Genomic DNA, 22,537 nt, shown 5'->3' with positions numbered 1-22,537 from the left:
ATCATGCGACCGCAGAGAAGCCTGTGTCTTCTTGGAACTGCAGGGGGGGAATTAGGATTGGCAGAGTGTAATTGGTAAAGCTTGTATTTGGCTGGGATTTTTGTTTTAACAGGCCCAGAAAATCACCAAGTAAATAATAAGTTGGGACCTTAAATTTGCTCTCCAGCACCTCTGACGGCAAAGTATACCCAAGTAGATTTATTCAAGAAGGAAGAGTGCCACCTATTGAGTCACAAATTTCCCCTCCTTCAGAAGGCTGAGTATAGGTACAGTAGTATCCCATCCAGGTACTTTCCAAGCACAGCTCAGCATCATTCACGTGATGGGAAGGAGCCACAGCCTGGGGTGGTACACTCATGCAAGAGAAAGCAAAAGTGTATGCACTAAAAACTGTGTGGTTTTTATTTTAGATTTTTACAGATGTGCAGTGTTTTAAAGCAGTGAACGTCAATTGCAAAAGTTGCCGTCAGCAACCTTCCAAATATAGACCCTTTTCTGGAGCAAGTTCTTTGTTTAAAAAACTGAAGAAAACCTCCAAGACTTACAAATAGTTGTGGGCAAGTTATGTTAACACGGCTTTATGTACATTAGATTGCTTGATGATTTGGTGGCTTTGGGTGAAAGAAACTACTAGACTTACTTCAGAATAAGTGTTGCATGTGTGAGCAGGTTTGTTTCTTCGTGCAACTGTCTTGAAGTCTCTGTCCATGGCTGAAGTGTTGCTGGAAGCCACGTAAGACCACGCTGTCTCTGTCAGCAGCTTAGCGGCAGACTTTGTTTCCCCCCTCAGGGAGATGCTTAAAAGCCTAAGAAGGGAGATACCAGTTTCCAGACAAAATGTTTCACCTTTAAAAACATGAAAACATGCCCCGCCTCCCCCCACCTTCCCCCAGCTTTATTCCAATTAATTTTGGTTCTGCTTTTCACTCCCATGAGAGATGAAGTTTTTTCCACCTGCTCAGAAAACTCTTCCCTTTGGTATTTCTTTTTTTTTTTTTCCTTCCAGCTTCTTTTTTATTCTTTTGATGAATTATTTACCTCTCTTGGGTTTGGGGTTTTTTTTGTATTCTCTTTATGTTTATCTTCAAAACAGACAACTCCCAACACTCTCTACTTCCATTCAGTACTCATTGGAAAGCCACTGTATTTGTTGGTCGTTTATTTCCCAGTGTTATATTTACATGTACAGATGTACTGTAAATCATGCAGTATGATCTCGTGTTGCTCCTAATGTGATGAGCCAACTAGTTGCGTATTTCTGTGAGGAGTTTTGGTTTATCCTTTGGTTTTGTTAGTATACACAGTCTAAGTGGAACATGTGGTTCTAGGTGCTGCACAGTCACAGCGAATGATGAGCACTACCTCCAGTGCTTGCGGAACACATCGTTGAGGCAATCATGTAGACTGCTTGAGCTCAGGATAAAGATACAGGCGTAGTGTGTTACACACAGTTCTTTACAGACTGCAAGCAGCAGTATCAGATCTTCCTTCAGTTACTCACAAGTAGATCTCGCTAGGTTTCTTTTTCAGGGGTGCACTGGTTACTGAGTGGTGGGAGCACCAGATTTGGAGACAGGACCGTTCTGTTCCAGTCTTGGATCCTCCACCATTTTACTGTGTGACGATGAGCAAGTTGTCCCACCATACTTTGCCTTGGTCTCACTTGCCCAGAAGATGATACAAAAGTACTTCATAGCAAGAACTGCGTGGCCTTTTTGCAAAAACTCCAGGCCTTGAAGTGAAAGGCTATGGACAATTGTGACGTGCTGTTACTGATATGGCAGAGTTGGACTTTAATGTTTGTGCATCGTGTCTGTTGAGTGAGAAGAATGGGTTTCACATCGTGATTCTGGGGACTGCACCTTGTGAAGCTGATAATCGGTTCCTTTTTGTTGTCCTTGTCAGAGCTGTTGGGACGCCCACAGCAAGTCATCTGTCTGACACTCCATTTTTTTATACGAAGCACCGGAGCTAGGAAGTTCGCTGTACTGTCTCTGGGTTAGGTTCCCTCTCTCCTGGCACAGTTAATCAGCATATGTAATCTGGTTTCTGAGCAGGAGTGGGGTATGACAGCAACTTGATCTTGTAGCACTGACTTCGCTGTTGAGGTGGACGTTCAAATGTGTTCTGGTGACTGCCATATAGCAGTTACTGTGAAGCCCATAAAAGTGCGCCAGGGAGTGAAACATCTGCACACTATACCAGCAGGTTGTGGGAGATGCATCCTTGCCCTGACCAGCTTATGTTAGGGATGAGTGTCATCCTCAGTCATGACATACCTCTTTCTGGTGCTCTCAGCCACGCAGCGTTTTGATGGACTGAGGGCATGTCAGTCCTTAGCAGTGCCAAGAACAAGGGAGGGATTCCCCCGAGTCAAAGAAGCTAAGCAGGAATTTGGCATGCTTTTAGCCTCATGCCTGATACTCTTCAGACTCGCTTTCCTTTCATTAATTCCACTCTGTGCTGCAGCTGAAGAGCACGTATAAAACTCTAAGGAGGCATGTCTAGTAGTTGTTCAAAATCAGTTAATTTTTTATTGGATTTGAAGTCAGACTTCATGGGCCAAACCCACCCCTAGAGGACTGGGGATGGGGAATTGCAGGCAGTCGGGACTTATTCCAGATAATTGACTTTCTCTTCTGTGTCCACCCTCGCTCTCAGATTCACCTAAGAAACCTCCCTATCTTTCCTTCTCCACAGTGCTAAGGCTGAGAGGCCTTTGTCCCTAGCAGCCTCAGCCGTCAAGATCTATTAAATTAAACATACACACACATCACAGCCCTGAGGCTATTAACCCCCCATGCACACAAATAATCCATTGTGGTCTAAGTAGAATAACTTACGTTTGGACCCTGATCTAGTCCAATTCATTTCCACACCTGCGGGAGTGACCTTCAAAACTTGCTTGAGGCTCTGTCTCAAAAGTCGTTTTCTCATTAGCGGAAATGAAATGTATTGTGGAGCTATTGCTCTGTCTCTCCATCTCTGGGGAGACGAGTGCAAAACAACACTTCTAGTCCCTGCCCACAAATCATGCCAGGCCGCCTCACTCCCAGTTGGTTTTCTAGAAAGCCTTCTTCCCTGACTCCTCCTCCCTTTTGCTCCGCAATAACGTAATTAAGACTAAGGAAAGTCCTTGCAGCGTGTCCCCAAAGGTTGCAATGAGCAGGGGCTGCCATTTCAAATGCTTTGGGCACCTGAGCGTGCCAGTGGACAGAGAAGGCACCTGTGGTGGCTCACAGCCTCCTGCCATTCCTGCCCGGAACGCTCTGCTCTGCCCTCTGTCCCCCTGATTACTTCATCTGCTTTTTCTTGGCCTTGTGGCCCAGGACTGAATCTCTTTTAAAACAATACAATTTATTCCCATAGTAAACATGCTGTAGAATTGCTTGCTTTCGTACCAGTGTTTGCTTCCAGCTGTCATCTCCGTCTGTAGCACTGTTAGAGCATAAGGGGAAAAAAAACCCCAAACCCTCCTGTTGTGCTTTGAGTCCTTGCCATCCATCAACCAGGGGTCACAGTAACTGCAGATCATATGCTCGGGTCTCAAAAACTGCAGGAAATCAGTCTTTGTTACATGGAAAATAAAGCAGTCTATGGGGAAAATAACCATAAATGTTCATTATTTGTACAGGAAAATCAATTTGTAGGCCAATTGACCAAATAAAGTAATACAATTTGCTGGGAAATCCCCCAGGTGTGGCAGGCAAATCATGAAGTGGAAATGGAAGCAGCGGTTTTCATAGGTAGTCTGTGGTGGTTTGGGGGTGGGAGAGATGTGGGAGGGAGACGAGGCTTAAGAAAATTAATACAACTACAGAAAAGGGTACCTTTAGCTGTGCAGCCAGTTGAAGGAAAGGTACTAGTGAAAGGAGGAGAAGGGGAAATGGTCTTTTTCTTGTTTTTATATCGCAGAAGGTGGTGGAAAGAGGTAACAGTGCCACCATACAGTGCGTGATAGCAAGGAAGGTGCTCTCTTGAAGGGGTTGACAAACTGAGAAGTGGAGCCCCGTGGTATGGCTGGAAGCAGTAGGAGCAGAGTAGTGACAGACACACAACCCTTCTCAGTTCTCCCTCATTTTGTCATCTACCCAGCGAATCTTGGGCAAGTTATTTCCATTGTGCAGGCTATGTGTGTGGAGTAAAATCAGATAATCACCCCAAAAGGACTTTAAGGAGGTTCTGTGAGTCTCACGTCAGTGGTAAATGCCATTTGCAGCCTTAGTGCAGAACTGATTGTTTCTGAACAATGTCATCAAAGTCTAGTGACGGGTACTCTGTGCCTGGACAGCTCTTTGTCACAGGTGCATGTTGACACTGGTCAAGTTAAAAAAGCTAAGGATCAATTTGTCGGTCAGCCTCTTCCAATTATTTGAACCAGATCCTTGTGCTTCCTTAAGTGGAGGCTGTGTGTCTGTGCACATACAAAGGCAATGAGATTGGGAGGGAGAGAGAGGGACATCTTCAGCTGTTTTTCACTTGAAAGATGCATTTATGACCATAGCACTAGAAGGCATTGCTACGATATTGTAGTCCAGTTCCTGTGATAGTTGAAAAGGGTCCACAGAGCTTGTTTTCCACACTGGATGTGAATATATTGTCCCTTCGGCTCTGCAGCAGCCTCCCTGTGTGACTTAGTTCATCGGCTTACATATCTTCTTCACACTTTGCACCTCTGTGAAATGGACCTACTGCTCCTCACCGGCCTCCCAAATGTGTCAAAATCACTTGAATAACAAAAGCTTATAAAACACATTGTGCTTTCCAAATGAAAAGTATTGCATAATGGCAGTATCAGTGTAGCAGATGACAGGCTTATTGGCTCAGATTTAACTTGCTTTTGGCTCTCTGTGATAGGGAAGGGGCTCCAGGGAGGCTATGGCTTCACTCTTGTGCATGCAGCAGGTGTCAGAGCTTTTGATTTGTGAAAAAGGGTCCTTTCAAAGCCTTAAGTGGCACTGCAGAATACATGCTGTTCAGACGAACGCTGCCAGTCATGCCACATCTGTGAATGAACTGCACCTTTCTCTGTTTTGTTTTGGTATTGATAGTTTAAGAGTATGACGGGTACTTAAACACTAGGCATTTTTTTTTTTGCAAAAGTGGAAGCAATGCCTTAATTAATATTTGTAATTTTCTTGTTTGCTTTGGATTTTCAAAGTTTGCTTGGCTGTCAAGAGGGTTGAGTCATTCCGAGGAAGCTTTGTGGGCAGACCTGGCTGTTGCTCACTCAGTGAGTGGCAGCTCTCTCCTCAGATTTTTGGGATCTACTCTTCAGTGCTGGGATCAGACTTGAAACACTACAGTATGTGGATCTTTTTATATCTTTACCAGCCTGAATGATCTCTGTGCAGGTGTTAACTGAAGATTTGAGCTCAAGGTTCTTGAAGAGGCATGTCTACCATGCAGGGAGGCTGGTGCTGCGCTGCTGGGTGGTCCTACCATGGAGGCAAATGTGGCTGATTTTTGGCACCAGCCTCCCTGGGGAATGCTAGGATGTAATGCAGAGCTCTGGTTACTCAGCCTCCGCTGTGTGGAGCAGCTGCTGTTTCTCTGCTCTTGTCGGTTTGGTTGCTTGAGTTTTGAGGGAAACTGCTGGGAAATCAATTTTTTTACAGCTGAGAAAAATTGCCCTCTGGTTAGTTTCCGTCTCATTCTGCTCATGACAACAGTGGTCCAGCTGTGGGGATGGACAGGAGGCATTTCTTGGGTCAGTCTAGCACCAGGGTGTTTGAGGAGACTATGGCTGGGGTTAGGGACTGACAGTCTGCGAGTTCCACTGATGCCCCTAGGAGCTTGCATTTTCAAAGTCATCAGTGATCATGGGGCACTTCAATATTTTGGAAGCCCAGCTTTTAGGATGGTGTTGGACCTGATTTTTCCAAAAGAACCAGCTGTAGCTCTCAGTAACTACAGCAGCAGCAAAATCTTCTTCCATACGGACAACTGAAGAAAGGGAGGAACTGACTCTCAACAAATCCAGGTCTGTCTATCCATTAAGTGAAGATAGTAATTATTGAACTTTGTAAAACACACCGAACTGTTTAGATGAAGCCTGTTTTGGTTTCTGTTACAGCAACAACATGCATTTTGGGAGGAACTGCTTAACGTTTCTGTTTGATCTCTGTGAAAGTTGCTCTTTATGACAGTGAAGACTTATCAAAAAAGAAAAAAAAATCTCAGAACAGAACTTGAGGCAGAAATTGCACTCTACCCAATGAAAACCTGCAGTGGCTGGTCCTCATTCTTGTAGTACTTGAACAAAGCCTGGGTCTGTCTCCTTTTGGCTGAGCAGGCTTTAAGCCACACTTAGAAATCTCAAGGATCTCAGAGAAATGCTTTAAGTGTGTGTCTCCAGAGCAGAATAAAAGTATAAACCCCAGTCAAATTCCGCTTGATGAAATATTTCAGACTCACTGGGAAAGGCTGTGTTCTCTTGGACCTGATGTAATGAAACTTTGGAGTGAAACATTAATACCTGGGGGGAATGATGGACAGTTATTTTGTTCTTTTGTCTTTCTGTTACTCAAAAGGTACAGCAGTGAGGTACGTGAAAAGAAGGGAAAATGTCTGAAAGCATCCGTGCCCTTTTGCTCCTTGTCTCTTTACCAGAGAGGAGGTGCAGGAAAGGAAAGAAAAAAGAGAAAAATATGTAAGTTTTGCTTTTATTTAGGAGATAGCATCAGTGTACCACATCCTCAGCTGGTGTAAGTTGACTTTTACTCCATTAATACTGACTTACATTGCCTGAGGACGTGGCTTCACATCTCTGCTTCCTTCTTTGCAACCTCAGACTGAAATGGACAAAGTTATTTGATGTGGAACAGACATAGAAAACAAAGACTAGGCCACTTTTCAGCCTTCTTCCAGAGTTTTTGAAAACAGGTAGCTCCAAAGGACTGATTGGTTTCCTGTTTTAGAGTTACCTCCCTTCAAAGACTGGAAATTCCAGTTGGCTTTTCCAGAAAAGCATAGCTCTCGCTCTATTAACAAATTATCCTTTAGGCTTTATAACTCACGCAGAGGTAATAAATGGGAAATGTTCCCTTCTGTTGACGGATCTTGTTCATCTGTCTCTTTAGGGCTTCAGAAAAAAATGTTGTTAATATTGATGGGAAGAGCTGCAGCTTTCCTTCTGTGTAACTTTCTTTTGGTTTAAAACATACATATTTTCTCCAATTATAGTGGTACCTACAGCCCTGATTCTATGCATAGCCTCAGAGTCAACATGTCATTCTCTGCTCCAAAGAGCTTACAATTTTTATACAACGTGTAGAGAAACAGGTACAAGGGACAGAAAGTGTTACTAATGGCTTTTTATAGCAGGAAGGCTGAGCGCAATGGGGTCAAGTGAGTTGCCTAGGATCACACAGGGAAACTGTGGTTAAGAGTAATTTTCTTCTTTGATATACTTTCCCTCTCTCTCTTTCTCAAAAGATAAAATACCCTAAAAATGGGCCTGGACTGTCTGTACTGGAATCGATAGCTTCTGTATAAAGCAGTTGATGACAACTCAAAACTGTTAATGAGGAATCATCAAGCGTAGACCTAGAGAGCCTGCTGGGGTACAGTTATTCCCAGAATCTGTTGTCCTCCTGACTACAGCTCTTAGACCTGTCTGGCTATGCCGAGTTGCCTCCTCAGCTTGCCTCTAGTCATTGCCAGAACTTGTAAGCCACTTTGATGAGACTCTGATGAAGAGTGTGACACAGTCCCCCAAACCTGGAGGAGTCTTAGTGGTCTGTACTGCCTTAATTTTTTGCCTGACCATTGCTGTCTGTTCCCTTCTGCTCCCTCTGTACTTTGGGCCATCCCTCCTGCACTGGAACAACTTCCAGCGTAACATCGGTGTCACTGGAAAGAGATGATAAATAATAAACCTATTAGTGGTCAGGTTAAAGGGCTGGACTGCAGCTGACAGGGAGGCAGAAAAATAGATGCAGCGGAAGGCTGCCGACTGTTGTTTTATTCATTTGTTCATTACTGAATGCTGGAGCAGGAGGTAAGATGAGAGGCTGGACAGCTGCTTCTGTCTGTGACCTCAGTTTTGATGGAGAAGCTGGTAAGCACAGGGCAGCAGAACTGCGCCCATACCGGATTTGCTACCGAAACAGTCGGCCTGGTAGCACGTTGGCCTAGAACGCCTAATGAAGGCCCAGGGGAGAGTGGAGGATTATCTTGGAAGGCAACTGACCCTTTCTTAGGTGTTTACACTAATCACAGCTGAAGGTAAATGCAAACTCTGTCAGTTATCCTACAGGGGGATGTGTGGGCTCCGTTGCTGTACGATTTCCCTAATTAAAGCCATTTGACTAGGTTTATTATTTGAAAAAGTAAAAGAAAAATATTCCAGGCTCTCAGAACCTCCCCCTTTCCTTTTCCCTATCTTTATTATCAATAAAAAGAGAGAGAAAATGCTGTCTGGACTTGAGGATTTCCTTCACATATGGAAAAGATTTAGCATTCTTCAGCTCCCAGCATTGGCAGCGCACAAACCTCCCCTCTTTACCTCCCCCCAGCACTCCCTGTCTGCTCCCTGTATTTCCCAGATCTACATATACAGAAAGAATGCATGTGCTGTTGCTTCTGCAGGTTTGTTTTTTTTTTTTATCCAATAGAAATTGTTTTTGAGAGTTGAATCACAGGCACGTGAATCATCTTGCAAACAGCTTTGATATTTTTATCAGTGTGCAAACTCTTTGCAGTTCTGTGCTTTTTTTCTGGTACTGATTTGGATGCTGAAGAAGTGGTGTCTGTAGGGACTGCACCTGCTCATCTTCTTGGGTCAATTCCCAATGGGATCAGATGTCCACAGTTTGGCTGGCAGTTCATGTGGACTGGCAAAAGTTTTGCTTTCATGTGCATTTTTTTTTCCATGGAGCTTTTTGCCTTGCAGCTCATAGCAGAGGCCTTTCCATTGCTGGGATCAATTAAATGCTCACCAGGGACTCTCTCTGTGAGGAATCTTTCCTTTTCTGGCTGACTTTGAATGTCACACCAGGGCGTTCAGCTGTTTTGACCTTGCTGCAGTAGCTCCCAGGGCAGGAAACCTTTCCTAACCCTCCCTTCCTGTCTCTCCCCCAAGTCCTATGCTCTCTGCCGGTCATTCCATCTGCAAGCTCTCCCAGGGCTCTTATGCAACAGTTCGGTTTTTGGTATTCTTGGCTGAGGGAACACGGCTCCAGGGGAGAGCTATGAGGGGGTTGGATGGGTGGGGGGGGGGAAAGATTTTATTTTGTAACTCTACTGACCTTGCTTAGCCACACAGAGCGGAATTTTCCCCTGCTCTCTGGAAGGAAAGAAATATCACCACTGTTTTCTTTTCCATCTTTCTGATGGTCCTTTGCTTTCATGACAGAATGATCAGGCTTCCAGGCTCCTCCGCTCAGGTAACCTACCGCTGTTCCCAAGTTGTTGGGTTTTTTTTACTTGTAGTTGCATCTCTAGGCTTGGGTAATCGGTAACTTTAAATAGTCTATTGGTACCCATCTGATTTTTCCCGGGGAAAGGAAATATGCCTGTCTGTGATTTTTAAAAACAAAGCAACCCCCCACCCAGACAATACTTTGAGAGGCAATGAAAGCAATTAATGGTGTCAAAAGACCCTAGGAGGGTGAAGTGGTGAGTGACCGAGGGCTGGACTGACGCAGGAACGGCTGGGTGGGTAGCTGAATGTGTCTGGGGAATAGAGGGTTATTGACTCAAACTCCAGCTGTGTTTCGTTAGCTGGAATCATAACCCACAAAATTAATCTTTAACAATGTATAAAGGGAGGGGAGTCCTAATACATGAGGCAGTTCTGCAGTGCCCTCAACACTCACCCTTGCAAAAGCTTTGGAGAATTGCAGAAAGGTTTTACTTTCTAGTTACACTAATTAAAGAGAGGATAAGTGATACTCTGTTCTCCACCCCTCTTCCCCATCCAAAGGGTGAGGGAGATCCTTGTTACGAAGGGAAGGTGCAAGCTCTGAAGAGGTTTCCTCTGAGCCGAGTCAGTGTTTGTCCTGAAGGCAAACGTCTTTGACTCCTCTCGGGCACCGAAGAGGTTGTTGGAGGATTTGTTGGATGGTCGGGGAGAGCACCAGTGCAATAACTCTGCAGCAGCGTTTTGGCTGGCTGGCTGTATTTCACCTACAGATGTACGTGCTGAGAACAGGTCCTCAGTGGGGATCCTATGTTCCCCCTGCTCTCAGGGGTATAATCTGTTCCTTATACCACCTTCTGTCTGTACTCCCTGGGCCAGGCACCTGCCAGGCAGGCAACCTGGCTTTGCTGGACTGAGCCATAAGACATATTTACTGCTACGTATAGTTCATCTTTTTGCTGGGGGTACTGCATCTGTACTAACAGCTGTTGGCTCTGCAGCTATAGAAAGTGCTCCTTCTGACCCATTGGTCAAAACTGTCCTACTAGATTAAGCAAGCCAGCTGGCAAAACACACCTTCCCCCTTTTCTTCATGTGTGTAAAAATGGAGTTATTTAACGGAGGGGAGCTAGAGTCCCCAGATGCGTGGCTGTCTGCCAGTAGGTGACTATTGATTGGGTTGTTTTCCCAAGCATCAGACATCCCAATGAGTATCAACAAATTGGGAGGCAGTTTTCTTTTTAAAATATTCAAACCTTCTTACAGGGTTCATGGTTCAACATCAGCATCCCATTAATGTATGAGATCACTCTGTAATGACACTGTCACACAAATACAAGCTTTTTTAATGTGAGATTATGAGGCTTACATCAAATATCTATAAATCCTAATGTACCTCCCCATATATAGCAACGCCACTGTAGTCTCCGGGTGTGTTCTTGCACATAACACTGCTCTGCTAAGTGCATACTTTACTATCTGCCACTGCGTGCCAAGTGGTAGTTGATAACCCTGAATCTGAGTAACTGTAGGTTATCTCAGTATACTGCTCAGCTCCGTAGGTACATGCCTGTCCTGTAAGCTGCCTATACAACTGGCAAAGGACTTTAGCAAAAGCCAGAGTCACAGGAATGATTCCTTGGATGGAGCGCTTCTCACAAATGAGTGGGTTTTATTTGCAGCTTGGACCAGTGCCCTTTCAAGTCAATGGAAAGACAATTGATTGTAGCAGGGTCTGGACCAGGCTTCTGGCTACCCCTGTGCTTAATTTAAAAGTAATGTATATCTACTGGTGAATGCCTCTAAACAGATTAAGAAAGTGCAATTGATTCAAAACTGACTACAGATGAACGGAGAAGGCAAAATTGATTGGCTCAGTCTGTTTTAATTTTCTGGGAATGGAGAAACGTAATAAATAAATAAATAAATAGCCCCAAACCTAATGGCAAAAATGCAAAGTACAAAGTAAACACAAACACAACTTTAAAAAATGCATTGCTAGTGCTGGAATGCAGGTGTTTACAAGGGCACTGGAACCACTGTGGCCCTGGTTCCGATGTTGTCCATGTCTGGTCAGAACAAAAGCAGTACAGGTCATCTGTGACCAGAGATTGCTGCAGATGCAGGTTCTCTTTTCCATTCATGTCCATTTGCTTGTCTTTTAAGGGAAGAAGCTCTCTGTGTGTTAGGTGATATCTATCTATGTAGGTGTGTATATACATATTTGTATATTACATATATAGGCGTATATATATATGTGTGTGTATATATAGGTGTATATATATGCAGCAGCTTTAGGTGTAAGGATACAGTTTACAGAAAGGCAAAGTATAAGCATTCTGCGGAGCAGGGGAAAGGGGGAACCTGTGTTCCTGGTCTGGTGGGCTGTTTCTCTAGGTTTAGTGCCTCCCTTTTTGCTGCACTCTCACTCTTGTTAGGGCTGATGAGTCCCTGGGCGGTCACTGAGACCTGGTAACTGCTCAGAGGTACCATAATGGCCATAAAATGATTTTTAGTATCTGATCAGTGCCGTTCTCTTTAGTCTGTGAAGTCACAGCAGAGAGTGAATTGCAATTATTCTGAAGCGGAAATTTGCACACCCTCCCTCCCCCTTTCATTGTTGTGATAAATTGCAACTTCAGAAAAATATATATATAAAGCTTTGGCATGATAAAGCTCATGCTGATATCAAGTCCTAGCTTTTCAGCATGACAGAAGTCTGGTGCAAATAGTGCCCTCCTTGCTTTTCCTTTCCTTCCCCTCACTTTTCCCTTTCTCTCCTCTTCTCCCTACTGTCCTTTTGACACTGTGCAAGCTAAAGTCACTAAGATGGCTTTAGATGGAGGGGAAGCTCTGCGCACATTCTCTGTACGCACTGGAGCAGGAAAGGGGGCAGGGGTGGAAATGCACCTAGTATGCGAAAAGTATTTAGGTGTAGGAGATGCGCAATTTATATTGCATGTTCCTCCAGGGAACAGGCAGCGAGAAACTTCTTTGCAAAGGGCCATGTGAGTGGATCTCTACTACTGTGTAGGGGAGCCCACAGGGGTGAGGGAAAGCGTTTGCTGTTTGTCGCATAGATGCAGTTGGCCCCTCACACCGTAGCAGTTCACCTTGTGCAAGTGGGTCTCTTGAGAGTCCCCGGCAATATTCGCAGTTAGGATATTCTCCTGTGTGTGAGTCTGGGCATTTGGACTCACTACAAAGCCTGTTGCAGCTTGATCCAAGTTTTGTACTTGGGATACTCAGAGATGTAGGAGCATTCGCCTTGTTGCTGTCCACAGGTGTGTTTTTCTTCTTCATGTCTCTCTCAATAAGAAAGTGCATGTCTCTTTCCTTGTATACACGCGTTTTCCAATTTTTAAGCCAGTTTGGCCCACTGCTCTTCTCTCCCCTGGGTGTCTGCTGTTCACAGACAGCTGTGTTCTTGGCTCGGACGTGCATCAGAATGGGAAAGCTAATGTGCCTCCTTGGGGTGATGCCTTCCAGATGGATTTAGCTAATTATCGCAACGATTAGGTCTCCCCTTAATGACCACAACTGGAATTTATTGACGGAGGTAAACAAGAAGTTTTTGTTTTGTATTTGTGGAAAGTTCTTAATTTGTTTAATTAAAAAAACATGGGCTCTTCTATCACTTAGTCTTCCTCCGTTCTCCCCTGCAGAGAGCCTGAGTGGCTTTCCCAGGACGTTTTCATTTTGCCAGGTTTATTTGGAAAGTTGGAGTGGATGTTTCAGAGAAACTGTCATTAGTTAAATGTTGCTCTGCACTTATTTGACCTGTTTCGCACACCTTTCTTCCTTTTGTTCCAGTCCTTGCTAAAAACATGTTTCTTTTCTATGACTTGTCCTATTGAAGGAAGTATGCCTACATACCTGTACAAAGAATGTGCATGAAACTGTGCTTCACTTCCCCTTGCTGTGGTTCTCTTCCCAGTTTCATGATTTTGTTTGCTAAAGTTTTAAATTCTGTGGGGCAATGACATTACAGTCTCCCTGGGTTTCCAATGTACATCTTCCACTGTATGTGCTCATATTATGGCTCTCGGTCTTGGTCAATCACAGATCGAGCTAGACGCTCCAAGTGCTAGAAACATGTTCTATCACAGTGAGAGCTAAAAACCCAGCACACTCTAGCTTACGCTGCACTAGGCTCATATCTTCTTGTGGATCAGGCACAAAGGGTGCAGGGACAGAGTAATCTGTAATACATTCGCATTACTTGCAGAAGACAGGAGGTTGGGACCAGGGTCATGTTGTGCTAGGTTCTGTACACAAATACACATGCAGCGAAAAAGCAGCTTTTGCCTCCTGGGAATTTTCCTCCTGTTTATTTGTGTCTTGTCAGGAGTGAATTGTTGAGGGAACTACACTGCCAGGACCACCTGGGGAAAGTCTGCACAAGGCAAGACCTGCTAGATTCATCTGAACATGCAAACGAACAGTGAAAAGTAGCCTCAGTAATTCAAGTTGAAATTGATGTGGACTGTTCACTGGTGTGAGAGACAAACCTGCTGCTGGCTGGCATAGGCAGTTTTCCCTTTGCAGTAAAAAGTGTTCTGGATTGTCTGGATCACATCTTCCCTGGGCTACTGGCGAAAGTTTAATTTAAGCTATTCTGCTATGTTAATGTGCAACATTTGGTAGGGAATACTCTGGAGAGGGAGATTGGTGCCTAATTCTGCTGCCATCTTCTTTTCCTGTTGGCGTGGATGAGATGCAAGCTAGGAGCGAAGAGGTGGGGAGAGACTGGAAGCGCATGACTTTAATGTTAGAACTGGAAGAACTAGCTATAGATAAACCTCTTCTGAAAAGTATTTTGCAAAGCGAACATAGCCTTTGCCCACCCAACATACCAGTGTGAAACCTGCAATGACTAACAGCATTGCCTTCGCAGGGCAGCCATTTGAGAGGAGCTGCTTGGTTCTGGGTTGCCTAACCAAATTCTTGTTTTTCTTCTCTTTTCCTCCTTCCCTTTCCCATTCCAACTAATTCCATCCTGTGCCAGAACCGGGGTCGCCTGGCAGAGAAGAGGACCATCCCCTTACCTCCAACCAGGATCCCGAAGAAAGAGCTGACCTCAATTTTCTCGCATAGTGACGACAGCGAAGAGAGTGATAAGAGCAATGGTCAACACCCTGAAGTAAAGCAGGAGGAGGATCTCCATATCAGTATCATGAAAAGAAGGTACTTTCCTGCTAGGGAGTGCTGCATTGCAAGAGCAAAGACAGAGAAAACTGGGCAGCAGTTGACCAGCTTTTGTGGGCCAATACTGCCCAGGCTGCCCAATGGAATAATCTCCAGAGCCTGAAATTAAAGTGCGAATGTCACATTATAGCTCAGAAAGAGTAGTTGGGTCCTCTTTTCTACTTACTCACTCCTGTTCGGGGCGAGTAGGGCTCTATGGGGCCTTGTACCATGGGCCTTGTGTTTGCACTAAAGGCATCTGGATTTGCAGACTGTAAATTCTATTTCACCCTCTGTCCAGCATTCTGTATCTTTGTGCCTGGTGAGGCCAACAAATTTCATGACCAGAAAGTTATCTGTGGGCCCTTTACATAGCTGTCTGAAAATACAAAAGACGTGCATGGGTCCAAAGTCCTGCCTTTTGCTTTCAAGTGTCCCCAAGTCCTGATGTAATATAAACTGGATAATTTAATGTTGTGGAGCAAAGTTTGGGAAGGAGGTAGCAGCAATGGTTGTTGTTAAATGTTCTTGATTACGAGCGTCAAAGAGCATAGCCATGTCTCACTGATCATGAATGCCTCTGTAGTCTAGAAGTAATGGAGTTACAGTAGGCAAAGAGTCACTCAGATGCTGGGGTTTACCTCAGTGCTTACATGTTTTGATCATGTCTTTCTCAGTACCATATACATTCATCCTGGAACCATGCAGGGTTAAAGGAAGAGAAGAAGGGATTGTCTTGAGTTACATTCTGGTAACTGTCACTTGGGCTCTCATGTATGGTCTCAGTGCCCATAATATTCAGCTGCAAAATTTTGGGTTCTCTCATCCCTCTGAGAAAATATGATGTTTAGAAGACCTGTAACTACAGGAAAATAAATACCTGAAGGCACTGTGTTTCAGCTTCCCATGCATATCATTGCAACTCATCTTGATTGTCATCTTCCTCTGATGCATAAAATCACTCAGATTCTAAGACAAGCCCTATAAAAACAGAGGAGTGGAAACCGAAGGCATGTAATTGCTTTTCTTATGTTTTATGTGTTTCTTGCTCCTGAGTAGATAAGCTATTTCCCCCCTTGCCTTCCAACAGATGCTGGTACATTCAGCAACTGAGAGCTTGAAAGTAGGGAGACAAAACAGTAACCAGCTCTTCTCATAAAACCCGCCTGTAATTAAAGTCTGGGTTTATCATTGCAGCTGTCCAACAGCCATGTTCGAGGGTTATCGCTTGGAAATAAAAAGGTGTTTGGGGAATGCATCTGCACTGTGCATGTGCACAGGAGCCACAGAGGAGAGGGAACCCTCCTAATCAGTTTTGGTAAACTGCCCTTCTTCTCCTGCCCCCTTTAATTATGCTTTTAATTCTGCAAAATTATAGTGCTAGATTGTCTCATTAGGAGGGAGAACAACATGATAACTACATAATTGATATGCTGGGCCCCCAAATATAAAGTGCTCTTATCTTAAATCTTTAATTACTGTAATTGCTTTGCCTTGTTTATTAGGAAATGAAGAAAAAATACTTAATAGTTATTAGCCGGTGGTCCCCCAGCTTACCATTTCTGTGCTCTTCAGTGCTTTTCAATCAGTTTGTCTGAAGGTCTCTTGTTTAAGCTTTGTCTTGATTCCTTAGAGGAGTGCATGATTCTTACCAGGTAGGTTAGACTCTCATTGCTTTTGTACAGTTGTCCTCCTTTTCCTTTTCCTGGGAGCTCTGATACAGCATGTGGGGGAAAAGCTAAAATAGCTGGGGCAAACAGGGGCCAGGCAGCACTCTTGATGAGTGCAGTAATAACAGGAAAAAAAAGAGCATGTAATTCAGTGCTTGGTGCCCAGGCAGGGAACACCTATTGCTCAAAGCCCTCAGCATTTCCAAGCATTTTGTCCCTTGCAAATGGGTCCCCCAGCCCTCCTGTCCCAAAGAGAAGGAGGACTGGCCATTTCCACCTGCTCAAGAGCAATGAATGGAAAGCAACCTGACCCCACTCTCGCACAGCCCTGCTGGAGAGAGCAGGCTCTGGCTCTGTTCCCAGTGTCATTAGCAGCCCAGGGACCGGGGTGGAAGGTGTGATGGGGCTGGCTCCAGAGACAGGAGCAGCATCATAAAGGCTAGACAGCTCGCAGACACGACAGCTGGGGCCCGGCAGAGACAGTGCCCCATCTGCTTTCTGTTTTTAATTCACCTGTTGTATCCTCCCCGATTCGTGATGGATTGGGCTGAGGTTTTATTGTCTCCCACTGAGAGGAAGAAATAGGTTAAACTGTGATAGTAGGAAAACAAGGTCAGGGCCTGAGCAAACCTGTGTTTTCCTCTTGTACCCCTGGATGGCCCTCATGGATGCCTGCATGCGCTTAGCATTATAAACGCTTGCATTATTGCTTTGAACGTTGTTGTCTTTTCTTTTTTCTCCTATTCCCAATTTCCTTTATATTGACTGTTTCCTTCCATTGGTGGCACAAGGGAATGCTTTCTGCTACTTCGAGTTCCGGGTATTGGTGAAGAAAAGACTCTAGGGATTAGCATAGGAGTTGGAAGCTTAGTTTCTTGGCTAGTCCCTCACCCTAGCCTTTGACAGTGATTTCCTCTGTGATCTTAGCCAATTGCGCATGGTGATGGCCTTCAGAGGAGGTCTGAGGCAGATAAAACCTGCCTCATGATGTTCTTGCAGTCCTAGAAAGGAGCAGAGACCTGTAATTACCACTGAAGTTAGTGCCTTTCAATGCTCGCCATCTTAGTCCACGACCAAGTCCCTGCAAAGCTGTGTCACTTTGCTGTCTTGCACATATGTAATAAAGTTAAGGAAACCAAGCTTCATGCTGAAGTGAGCTTGGCTCATCTACTTTGAAATCCAGGTGACCCAGTCTTAAAGGTGAATGTTTTCATCTCATAGTGAGACCCCTTGAGTCCTCTTTAGCAGGCTTTGCAGGGTGTGCTAAGTAGCCTTTGTGTTATGCCTCCTGTCTGGAAGACAGAGGGCTTAAAATCTTGTCTCATATAACCAGAGGCATCTGCTGAGCTTGGTACCGTAGCTTGATACCCAGACTATAAGCACTCAGCTCTGAAGATTAGTGGGACAGCATTGCAGAGAAAAATCCTTCTTCTTTTGATCAGGTTGTGGGTCCCTGAAAATCTTCCTCTTTTGCAACGTTGCCTACATGCAACAGTTGCATTGCCCTAATTACTATGGTTTGGGTAAGTTGTACTGACTCCTGGTGAGAACACTTGTCTGGCTATGAAAATAGTTTTTCCTGTTGGGGGAAAAGAATGGTATCCGTATAGGGCATTTCTATACCAATGACCTGTGTCACCTGTATGGTTATTTTAGTCATACTAACACTGGCATAGCTGAACTCGTACAAGAACTATGTAGAGCAGACTTCAGTTAGAAACTTTGGCTTCATGAAGCCTTTTTCCTTTCTTGCAGACTGTTAACTAAGCTGCCTCTCTCCAGAAAGCTAAACTAAAAGTTATGCCAGTCTGCTTTTTTGTTACCGCTCTCTGGTTTATCCTAGACACAAAATAAGCAATGCAGAGGAAGTTTGAGACTACACATTCCATTGCTCTGCAATAGTTTGGGAAGCATTAACTTCCTTATACTCATTGGGAGATTCCAACCGACATTGATAAATGCGTTACCTCAGGAACAGCCTGTGAGCTTTTTCACACTGAGGTTCAAACTGCCTTTAAGGATCTCCATTATGTTATCCCAAGAATCTCCAAACAGAGGAAAGCCAGTGTAGCCAGAGAGTAAGGTTCAGCTTTAACAGTAAGATCCTCACATGCTGTTGGATTTAAGTCCAGCATTGTCTTGTGAGTGCATAAATTTAATTTCTGTTTTAAAGACTGGTCTTTTTCATTAGTAGGGGAGGGCAGGGAAAGAGAAGAAATGTAATGATAGCATGTGAGATTTAACAGAGTAGGTTAGGAACTGCTCACACACAGCTTTGTCTAAGTCCTCAGCAAAATGTGATGGCATGGCTCATAATAAGAGGCAGTGATGCTTAAGCACCTGTTTAAAATGGTGATGGTTTTTGACCTGACCTGTCTCTGAAGGAACCCTTATGGGATATCAGTAAACACGTACACGCAAATGGACGTGTGTGGCGAAAATGCCTTTGAAATTCTTTTATTAAAAAAAGAGGATTGGGACAAAAAGTAGGAGCAGATTGTACAATGAGAGCACACAACAGGCGGGGTTCCTTGCCAAATATTACTCTGAAATAAAAGCCATTTTGAGGAGAAATAACAAAAGTTGTCCTCTAATAGGGTGTCTGTGCAATGAGAAGCAGATTTCTGGAGAACCTCATACTGCCCTTAAGTCCTTCCTCCTTTTTTTATGTCACTCCCCCCACACCCCCGAATCTTCTCTGGCTGTGTCAGCAGTATGACCCCGGTGTCTAGCACCTGGCGTGGGATTAGCGTTATTTCAAACCAGAGGAGAGCATTTGAAATGAAGGTGCTTACTTGAGGAATGGTGGAACACTGTCTCCTTGCCTCTATTCACACATGAACATGGATAGAGTCCAGACAGGGGCGAGTTGCTCAACCCTGTCCCCCAGCATCCCTCACCTCGCAGACCGGCTTTACAGCATTCTCCTCACTCAGCGTCCATTTTCTAATAGCAAAATTACTGACCTCCACTAAGCCTTAATGGCTAGTGGCTGTCAGCCTTTCCACTGCCTGCCTTTCTAAGTGGAAAGCTATTTCTTACATCCCATAAGGCTGCTGTTCTTTGACTCCCTAATTGATTGAAGATCAAACCCAAGCACCCCCCATTATATTTGTCACATGCACCTGCTTGTAATTCAGAGCCGTGAGGTCCCAATGCCTTCTCAGCTGGTGTGAAAGGTACACAACGCTGCCTTTGCCTTCCTTCTTTTGCTTGGCCTCTTCCTGCAGTGCTCCCAAACTGTCCACCCTGGTGCTGCCCTGGGACGAGAGCTGCATGACATCCTCGTCCCGCTGGAGCTCAGTTTCGTGGCAGGATATGCCACACAACACTGCTTTTTACCTGCTGCCGAAGCCAGAGCATGTCTGGGGTCTGGGCTAAGCTGACAAGGCTCTTCCAGGCAGCATACAACTGAAGAGAGGCTAGACACATGACAGAGCAGTGCTCTGGGCTCCAACCGTGAATCAGGCTCTTAGATTAGATTCGACAGCCCTTCTTCTAATTGCCACGACTCAAGAGAAGGAGGGAGGCAGGGCCCCTCTTGTGGCTGGAGAAATATTTTGCTGCTTTATGGCACTTTTCTTTCACACTGGTTATTTTCTGTCAGTCCCTTCTTCCTTCCTCTGCAACCCTTTATTTTCTCTTCTCCTTTCTCTTTCCTCCCTCCTTCCCCCTTTTTCTCTGAACCATGCACCACTTAATAACAGTCACTGTATTCAATAAATATATTAAAGATCCCTCTGGGAAGCAAAGGCTGGACTTGGTCCAGAATGCCAGGAAGCCTGTCATTGACCTAATGAGGACATATATTTAAGGGGGGGGAGAGAGGGAGAGAGGGAGAAAATGGCTACTTACTTCTCAGGGATGCTGCAGGATAAAATATAATAAACAGCAAGAAATCCCTTCTTGCCCAGGAAGGACATACGAGACCAGAAAGAAAGGTGGATTTTGAGAATGAAAGCAAGTGAAATCTTGACCCATAAGTGCTCTTGGCTGCTCTCTGTATTTCCTTGTATCAGTTCCATGGTGGAGAATAACCCAGATGCCCCAAGTCCAAGTCTCAGTCTTGGTGTAATCTTCAGGCCATTCTTCCAGCCATCATGTGTGAGGTTTCCTGGAGGAGTCTACCCCTGTTCATTGCCTGCACAAGCTGCTTAATGTTGACTGCCTGAAAATAGCATGACATGGATATAGGGAGACTGTGGAAGCTGAGACGGTGATACATGCGAAGAGCAGGGAGGAGAGAGGAGCTAGCTCTGACCATCCAACCAAGCAGCCTGCTTAATAATGGCACCTGCAAATACACCTTCCCAAACTGCTTACCCGCAGAATTGTGATTTGTGTTGCATAGGCCTCACTTGTGTGCCTAAGTGCTCTGTGTTTCCATGCAAGATGGTGGTACCTAGGGCCTGACCCAGGGCACGCTGAATTCCCAGTGACCATGGTGGTGTTGGGCTGTGCCAGTTGAACAGAAGTCCTTAATTCACCCTTTCACCAACACCGTCCCTTCAGTGCAGTCTTCTAAACCAGAGGATGTGGGGAAACCTTGTCAATATTTTTCTCTTCTCTGTGGCCTTGCCTGTGCTAGAAAATTGAAAGGTACAGACAAACTCCATCCAAAGGAAGTGTTGGTCTTATAATTAAATGGGAGTAGAAAGAGACAGTTGTGGGTAAGAGATGGGGCTGTGACAGGTTCTCCTTCTGGCAGTAATGACCTGCTCCTGTAGCTGGATGCTGCCCAGTATCTCCACACTTACATGGCATGTGTATTGGTTACTGCAGCGTGCACCTGGGACAGTGGAGCGAGCCAAAGGGAGCAGCAGAAAGCAAGTGGGCCACAGTGCGGAAGCTCAGCTGCAGAATGAGGTTGTTACTGCCCCTGGAGTGACAAGACGTTAGGGGGATGACTGACTCACTCTCTTGGCCTCTTCCATGGTTGCCACTCTGGTGTTGAAAGCTTGCAGGGACCACTAGGGTAAAAAAGAAATGACAGGGAAGGAAAGAAACAACTTAAAAATTAAAAACTATCCCAGCTGCTCTCCATTATTTTGCCAGCTCTGTCACTTTCTTTTCTGGGCTGGATTCTCATTCCAGTACAGGCTCCAGAGATGCCTTGAATAGCCTCAGTCCTTCCTGTTGGGTGTTTTTTTTTGGTTCACATACATATATAAGCAATTTTATTCTTTGCACAAACCAAACCCTGACATTCTCATCCCTCCTTGCTGAAGTGCCTGATGCAGCAGTTTGTTAATTCCCCCAGCTTGCATACCCCTCAGACTGCTCTCCCCTCTTCCGAAGCTGTGCAGGGAGCCTGTCTCTTTCTGTTGCTGTGGGCCCCATCTGGTCATTTTTACTGAACACTTTCTAACTGATCACACTGTGTCTGAGACCTTGGGTGGGTGAGGAGGTGGGAGAGACAGTAGCAGCTGTAGTACCTTTGCTTGCCTGGCTGTGGTTTTTATTTTTTCCCCCTCCTTTTCTGTTATTAATTTGTAAAAGACTGGCTGCTGCTCACCACTCTTTATACAATCCAAGGACAGGCTCGTGTAGCTGATAGTTTGCAAATTATTAGTAATTTGATTTCAATTGGATGAATAACCTGTTAAAGCAAGACGCATATTAGCCTCAGAAATCTAATTGGTGATAACGGCGTAGAGATGTGGAATGAGTGCTTGGTTCTGCTCCCTATCCCCCCCCTCCCCCGCAAAAAAAGATAATTAGAACTTAATTTCATTCTCACCTATTCATTTGTCTAAATATGGGTGTTTAATTATCCATCTCGGCAGATAGATGTTTCTCCCTCTATGTGGATCTGAGCTATTCCTTTGGTATGAGGTTTTCCCTCCCCCTTACTTATAACTCTCTGATGCAGTGTTCTTACACTTTGAAGTTTAGCTGTGCTAAGTCTCATTATGAGACATGCCTTCGCCTGACACTCAGGATCCCTATCTGCAGTCTGCCCATGTCAGTAGCTGCAACAGACCATAAGTTACATTTTATGGAAGGCTGAGAGTTTACCTTAGAGACTGAACCCCATGTAGAGAGCCGGGAGCCCAGGCAAGCTCCTGCTCTGATGTCAGTTCCCTTTGCTGCCTGAACAGATCATTTCACCCTCCGGCCTTGTGCCCCCTTTGGCAGTGCCACGGCTGGGAGGTACCTGCCTACCTGCTTCCTTGGCATTTGGGTGGGATGTGGACCTTCCTGTTATGGTACAGGTTGTGCAGTCCCAGGACCTGAGTCGGAGAGCTGGAAGTGATGACAGTTCCCGGTGTGGATGGGAGCTTTTGAATGAGGTATATTAGCCGCATGGGTAAAA

The 22,537-nt window shown here is 45.0% G+C and overlaps 1 protein-coding gene across 4 annotated transcripts in view; it reads left to right on the top strand.

Moving 5' to 3' along the window:
- SAMD11 (sterile alpha motif domain containing 11) overlaps positions 1–22,537 on the top strand; it is a 125,180-nt gene that overhangs the window by 22,041 nt on the left and 80,602 nt on the right. For all 4 annotated transcript variants that reach the window (XM_052792889.1, XM_052792892.1, XM_052792890.1 and 1 more), the window contains exon 3: positions 14,373–14,551. In XM_052792889.1, the coding sequence (XP_052648849.1) occupies positions 14,373–14,551 (179 nt within the window). The remainder of the gene's footprint in view (positions 1–14,372; positions 14,552–22,537) is intronic.

This window comes from Harpia harpyja, chromosome 7, assembly GCF_026419915.1.
Source record: "Harpia harpyja isolate bHarHar1 chromosome 7, bHarHar1 primary haplotype, whole genome shotgun sequence".
Taxonomy (NCBI): Eukaryota; Metazoa; Chordata; class Aves; order Accipitriformes; family Accipitridae; genus Harpia; species Harpia harpyja.
The sequence above is the reverse complement of the archived record's forward strand: the minus strand, read 5'-3'. Positions and strand labels throughout refer to the sequence as shown.